This window comes from Fulmarus glacialis, unplaced genomic scaffold, assembly GCF_000690835.1.
Source record: "Fulmarus glacialis isolate BGI_N327 unplaced genomic scaffold, ASM69083v1 scaffold17114, whole genome shotgun sequence".
Classification (NCBI taxonomy): domain Eukaryota; kingdom Metazoa; phylum Chordata; class Aves; order Procellariiformes; family Procellariidae; genus Fulmarus; species Fulmarus glacialis.
This window is the reverse complement of record NW_009206256.1, coordinates 3,925-10,592: the sequence shown is the minus strand read 5'-3', so window position 1 is coordinate 10,592 and position 6,668 is coordinate 3,925. Positions and strand designations below refer to the sequence as shown.

Here is a 6,668-nt window from a genome sequence, read left to right as displayed (position 1 = left end):
AGGGGGTGGTCGGGGCCCAGGTGTTTGGCCATTGATCTACACAGGCGAACGCGGAGACGCCATTCCTCCCCCCGGGCTTAAAAGACTGATAGACTGTGGCAGTGCAGCGAGCAGTCGCTGGGTCTCTGGAGCCCTCCCGTTGCCTGCCTGGCCTTCCTGGTAGTCCTACTGCCTGCAGGCAGAGCAGGTTCAGGATTTTAAGAGGACGTTTTAGAGGGATTTAGGGAGGAATTGTAGACAGCGTTGGCCGCTCAGGGACCGCCGCAGTGCTTCCAGCTCCGTTCCTGGCTGTGCAGGTGATGAGCTACCCACCAGCGTCAGCGCCGAGCCACCGGGCAGCCAGGGTACGTCCCGGCTCTGAAAGGTCCGTTTTCTTGAGCTTGAGGAAGGAGCTTGGGAGGTTCTTGCAAAGTCTAAATCTTGTAGCCACTTTTTTTGTTGTTGGAGGAGTAAGTAAGAAAACTGCTTTGTTGCTTCTGCTATTTCCCAAAGCAGAATTCAGCTCTAACCCCTGCCAGCTCCAAATCCTGATACTACTTCCAGTAACTTAAATTACTGCCCATGTTAATGAAGCACATGCTTTTGCTCTAAAAATGCCAATGTACAACTAAGCTCTTCTTTCAAAGCACGCAGTCTTGTTTCAGTCATGGGAACTCGAGTTCCTTCTGCTTTTTGGTTTTATCAGCTAGGGTGTGTCAAGCCAGTGAAGAAAGATGAAGGACAAGCTCCAGCTTCTTATGCTTTTTGTCATTGTCTGGATTTGTTCCCCAGGCTGCAGCAGTTTCTAAACAAGTACAGAGCACACAAAGCCACAACAGACATTGAAATTAAAGTTTAGTTTGTAGAAGCTGATGATTTTGCATTTTAAAAAAAAAAAGAGATGTGCATCTCCTAAGCACTAACCTGAGTTCGCAGTAATGAGTATCTTACTGAGAATTGCTGAGAGAGTCACAGTTACTGTTTTGACGTGAAAAGGCCTACGTGTCATGTTAAAGATAATGTGAGTATGCAAATAACGTTGCACATGGACTGGAAACCAGATTTGTTTAAAATCCTGAATGTCCATTCTGTAGAAGGCTGCAGTGGTTTGGTAGTCCACATATAAGATGATGAGTAAAAACAAAACCCATTTGGATTCAGATGTGAATGGAATTAACCAAAAATCTGGCATTTTCATTTAAATCACCTAAGTATTTCAAAGTTTGTCCAGCTTGTTTTGACTGCCAGTTTAGATTACTTTCTTTAATGAAAAACACATGGCAAAACCCAAATTTGCCCATGCAGTCATATCCGTATCTGGATACAGACTGTGAAGGAAACATTAGTTTTCTTAAATCAAGGTAGACTTCTAAAATTTGTTTGCTTAAAATCAAATCTTTGTGGAGATTTGTTAGAGCCTGCCAGTTTGCTTTCCATAAATACATTTCCTGTTCCTGCTTTTCCAGTTCTTGCCTCCATTGTATGGTTTCGTAAGAATCGCAGCGATGGCCGAACATCGGTCAGATTTGTGGCCCTGGCAAGTACTGCTGCTCGCCCGGAGCAGGTACAGTGTAAGACAGAGGGGGACAGCTTCCCGCCGGCAGTGTCTCTGGCTTAGGAGTCCCATAGGAACTGCCTCTCCACGGCAAGGATATCCACCCAGGCCTGTTCAGCCCTTGGCTTCTCACTGGCAGCTGTGGCAGAGGTTAGTCAGGGTGATTTTGAGCCATCTGCTTTTTAGTAACTGCTCTGGGAGTAAACAAACAGGCCATGCAGAACAGCGAAGAGCCTTCAGGGCATGATCATCTTCAGCCCTGGGGTTGAATCGCAGATTGTTTGGGTGGGACGGGACTGCACCTCCTGCCGAGCACAGGGTCAGCAGCCCCAGGCTGCTCAGGGCTTTGTCCAGTCGGGTCTTGAAAACCTCTGAGGGCGGAACCTGCACAACTTCTCTGGGCAGCATGCTGTCCTGCCGGAGTGTCCTCAGGGGAAAAGTTTTTCCTTATATCCAGTCTGAACCTCCAATTTCAATTTATAACCACTCGGTCTCATTCTTCTGCCCCTCAGTAAAGAGCCTGGCTTCTTGTAAGTACTGGAAAGCTTTCCTCAAAGCCTTCTCTTCTCCAGGCTGAGCAAGCTCATTTTCTTCCTCTCCTCGCAGCACGAGTGCTCCAGACCTTATGGTGGCCCTCCCCTGAGCTCGCTACAGTTTATTGACATCTTTCTTGTACTGGGGGCACATTCCAAATGTGCTCTAACAAGTGCCAAGTAAAGGGCAGTAGTCGCTTGCCTCTCTCTTCTGACTGGGCCCTTGCTGATGCAGCCCGGTGTGCTGTTACTTTCCTTACCGCCAGGGCACAGCGCTGGCTCTTGTTCAGTGCGCCGCCCACCGGGACCCCCAGATCTAGACCCTGATCGTGAATTAGCAGGGTGGGCTGATACCAGGTCTGTCAGAGAGTATTTCTCTCTGGGCTCTCCCGCTCCCTACTGCATCAGGATGGCCATTTGTCACATGCTGTGGTGAGTCACTGCCACGGTAACACCCTGACAAGCTTGCAGCCGCATGTGACACTGAGCTGTCTGCAGTCATGGAGCCCAGTGTTCAGTTTTCTGGAAGAAATACAAAATGTGCTGAGCCGGGGTGATTTTGAGACCTAAGGAGCCAACTTGGCACAGGTTTGCTAAAGGAGCACAGGACAGGACAGGGTCAGTGGGATACTTATGTCCACCCTCTCCCCTGCTTCTTAAAATTTGTCATGGTAGCTCTAGTGACGGGAACTGAAACCACTTGCTCCATCCTCTGACTCAGGGGAAGGGGAGGAGGGAGGACTGAATCACTGCGCTTTCTGGGGCTGTGCCCTTTCTTGCATCCTAGAATGCAAAGTTGTTGGGTGCACTCTGATTTCCTTATGGCAAAAAACATACGTAGAAAAGCATCCAAACATCGTTATCTTACTTTTGACATACTGTTCATAGCCTGGAAGGAGTGTAGAGGTGTTACCTCTGAGAGAAGAAGTGCAGTATAGTCACGGCTCCCAGGGACAGGATGGTCACTGATGAGCTGTCTTGGAAAGGTACCAGAGTTTGGTCCTGCACCTTCTCAGTGCCGGAGAGGTGGGAGAACATACCCTGTTGCAGGAATTGTTTCTGTTCCTACTTCACCTAGAGCACCTGAGCAGTGGCAGACTGGCATCCAAGGAAGCAGGTGGGATTCAGGCAGGAGAGCAAATGTATTTATTCTCCTTGAATTTAGGAAGAACAGGAAGTACACCACATAGCTGGAAAGAGAAAATCTACTCACTCCTGGTACTGTTGCCGTGGGAGTGGAGGCAGGGCTACATAATGACCTGAGCCGGGGCGATTTTGAGACCTAAGAACCAACCTTACACAGTGCCTAGGATTGCTAAAGGAGCACGGGACAGGATAGAGTAAAGCCTGGGTAGAACTGCGCTTGCAGCAAGAACTCCAAGACTAATTCATATTGCCCTTGTAAACAAAGCCTGAAATCTTCTGCTTTCCTGACCAAGAATTTTACCGTATAGCCATGCTGTTCTAGAGAACCAAGTGTGGGAAAGAAGGCTTGCAACTCCTGTGAGTTCATGCCTCTCTCCAGGGTATTGGGCAAGTTATTCTGTCTTCTTGAGCACTGGTTTTATGCTCTGGAAACTGGGATGATAACTTAAAAGGCTTTATGGTTCACTTATTTTTTTGGAAAATGTTTGCAGTTTGAAAACATTATAGATTCCAGCAGACATGCTGGAAGAACTGTCAAATAAGAGTTGTAAAACCTCAGGCTTGGGTAGTTTGCTTTCAAAGCTTGATTTTTGGATGTCTGTCTGTTCTGTGATGCTGGGTCTGCAATAACTTGTTCTGAATTTGAAAAGGGAGCTAATGCTGAAGACAGACCTTTTTCTTGTTGTAAGAATGATGTATATTAAAAACTTCTTTTTAAAAAGACCTATAGTCTTGTGCGTGTAGACACTGAACCACTTTACATTTATTGTTAAGATATACAGGACAGGAAGGGAAGCTGAGACATCAATAGAGGAAATCATTTGTCAAAATAAATCTTCTAGAATACCCACACAGTTCTCTGTTGGAGGCTCCAGACTTGGTGTCAGTCTGTGATGACTGAATCACTCCACTGTCTTGGCTTTGCTGCCTGTCTAGATTTCTGGTCTTGCTTTAACACAAAACTTAACATTATTCATTTTAATATTTTAATAACTTGGAAAAGTAGGAACTCTGTGTCTGGGAATTCAGCAGCAGTGACCTGGAGGGTACTGAGGCACACTGATAGTGTGGGTCTTAAGTCCTAAATACTTGTATCTTGCATCAGTCTTAAATAACCTGTTGTTCCCTTAAGGTGAAACCTCAGCTAGAAGAAAAAGAAGGGAAAACATTTGATGTCTTCACTGCAGTGGAGTTTAAAACTCAGGTGGTTGCTGGAACAAACTACTTCATCAAGGTAGAGGACGCTGGGCAATGGGATTTTTAAATTTTTTTTTTTAAATTAACATGTATAATATTTGGAATGGTGTTTTTTTGTTTTCTTTACTTACCTACAGAGGGATGCTTATGATTTGGACTTAATAAGAAAAAAATCTGTGCATTAAAAAAAAAAAATCCTCCTCGCCTCCTCCCAGCCCATCTCCCTGCCTCTATTAAATGGAGATAAGAGTACTTCTCTATTTTCGTAATGACTTTTACTTTTCAGTTATTTTGTGAAACTTGGTTTTGGGGATAATTACACTTCTGTGATGTTGAGCACTAACATTGCATTAAGTGAAGTCCAGATGTGTAAAGATACAGTGAAGTATCAAACCTGCTCTGGCTCTGCCTGTAGTGATGCCACACACAAAACCAAGCAACTGTGATCAAAGCATTGAAGTACTGCTTGTGCCAGATGAGATTAGAGCATTTGCCTGTATTTAATGTATTAATCACTTCTGTGCAACTCCGATTCCCGACCTGATATTCCCTAACTCGGGCATAGGGAGGATTAACAAGCATGGAAGGATTAGGTGGTATTTCCACAACGTCATGACTCCCAGCCTGGTTTAAAACAAGACCACACCTCTGAGGTGATGGTTTCTCTTACTGCCTCTCTGCTCCGCCATCCTCAAAACACACTAATCTGCTGAAGGCTGCTGTTACTCCATGGAACTCACTGGGTTTTATGCTTTGCAGGTCCATGTTGGCAATGATGAGTTCATGCACCTGCGGGTGTTCAGAAGCCTTCCTCATGAGAATAAGCCGCTGAGTCTCCACAGCTACCAGAGCAGCAAGACTAAGCATGATGAACTGGCCTTTTTCTAGCAAGTTTATCTTACGCATTTTCCTAATGGTTTCTTATGTGTATTTTCTATAGGCTGCAAAATGTTGATTCCTGTGCCAACAAAGGAGAAAAGAAAGTGTCTTTTTTTTAAACTTAATGCTGGAAAAAATCAATTGCTTTTATGCCATTCCCTTCCTGTGCTATATCTAAATTTGAGAGTCACATGGCTCTCCTTTCACCTACACTAATGCAAACCCACGTAGCTGCACTGACTTCAGTGCAGCTTAACCAGAATACTGTGGCTGAGTCCTGTTTGTGGATTTCCTTGGTCTGGAAATTGAAAGGGGGGTGACACTCATGTATTTACAGCACGGAGGAAGAGGAAAACCTGAATCTTTTCTGTGCTATTTTGCAACTGTGAATATATCTGTAGATTTAAATTGTACTATGTGTTCTATTGTCAAAGACTTGAAGAGAGACCTGAGCTGAAGTGATTTTGAAAGCAAGAGAAAGAGGAGGATTGTAGTCTTTTGAAACAAACGTTCCCTTGGTAATCATGTTTATCCTCTTGCAGCAGTAGGATATAATGTCCAGTAGAGGGTGTATGAGCTAAAAAAAAAAAAAGCAACTTGCTTATTTTCTCAGTCCTAAGGAAAAGTCCTGGAAAGGAACTTAAGCTGGACAAGCATTTCTGCATTAATAACAATAAATATTTCTCTTTAATTGAGATGCCATATTTGACTGGTGTTCCACTGTTCTCTTTACTGGTTTTCAATATTGGTTATGTTGCTCAGAGTTTTTTTCCATGGGTGTTTTTCATATTCCAGATAAACTTATGTTTATTCTGCGTTTTAATTAGAAATATTTTATTTTAATCTGGTGAGGGACAAGAAGGGCTACAAGAAAGGATTCTGCAGCAAAAGGAACACTAAGGAAAATGTGGGCCCTCTGTGCTCAGTAGAGCAGGAGACCTGCTGGCAGAGGACACAGAAATAGCTGAAGCACTCACTGCTGCCTTTGGCTCGGCCTTTACTGTTGGGACTTGCCTTCAGGAATTCGAGGTCCCTAAGATGAGTGGGAAAGTTTGGAGAAAGGAAGACTTCCCTCAGCAGAGCTGGATCAGGTTAGGGGAACACTTAAACAAACTGGACCTAGATAATGCCATGGCACTTGAGGGGATGCGCTCATGGATGCTTAGGGAGCTGGCCAATGTCACTGCAAGGCCACGCTCAATACCCTTTGAAATGAAAGGTCATGGGCGTCGGGGGAGGCTCCCGAGGACTGGAAGAAAGAAAACGTCACTCCTGTGTTCAAGAAGGGCAAGAAGGAGATACCTGGAGCACTACAGGCTCATCAGCCTCCCCTCAGTCCCTGGAAAGGTGACGGAGCAAATAATTCTGGAGGCCATTTC

At 45.0% G+C, this 6,668-nt stretch overlaps 1 protein-coding gene across 1 annotated transcript; it reads left to right on the top strand.

The window, feature by feature from the left end:
* Window positions 1-1,445: 1,445 nt before the first annotated feature.
* CSTB (cystatin B (stefin B)) lies at window positions 1,446-5,298 on the top strand (the record flags this gene model as incomplete). Its single annotated transcript, XM_009575688.1, has 3 exons — window positions 1,446-1,543; window positions 4,346-4,447; window positions 5,170-5,298. Coding segments are annotated over 3 exons (329 nt in total), but the record flags the coding sequence as incomplete, so codon positions are not given.
* Between the last annotated feature and the right edge of the window lie 1,370 nt (window positions 5,299-6,668).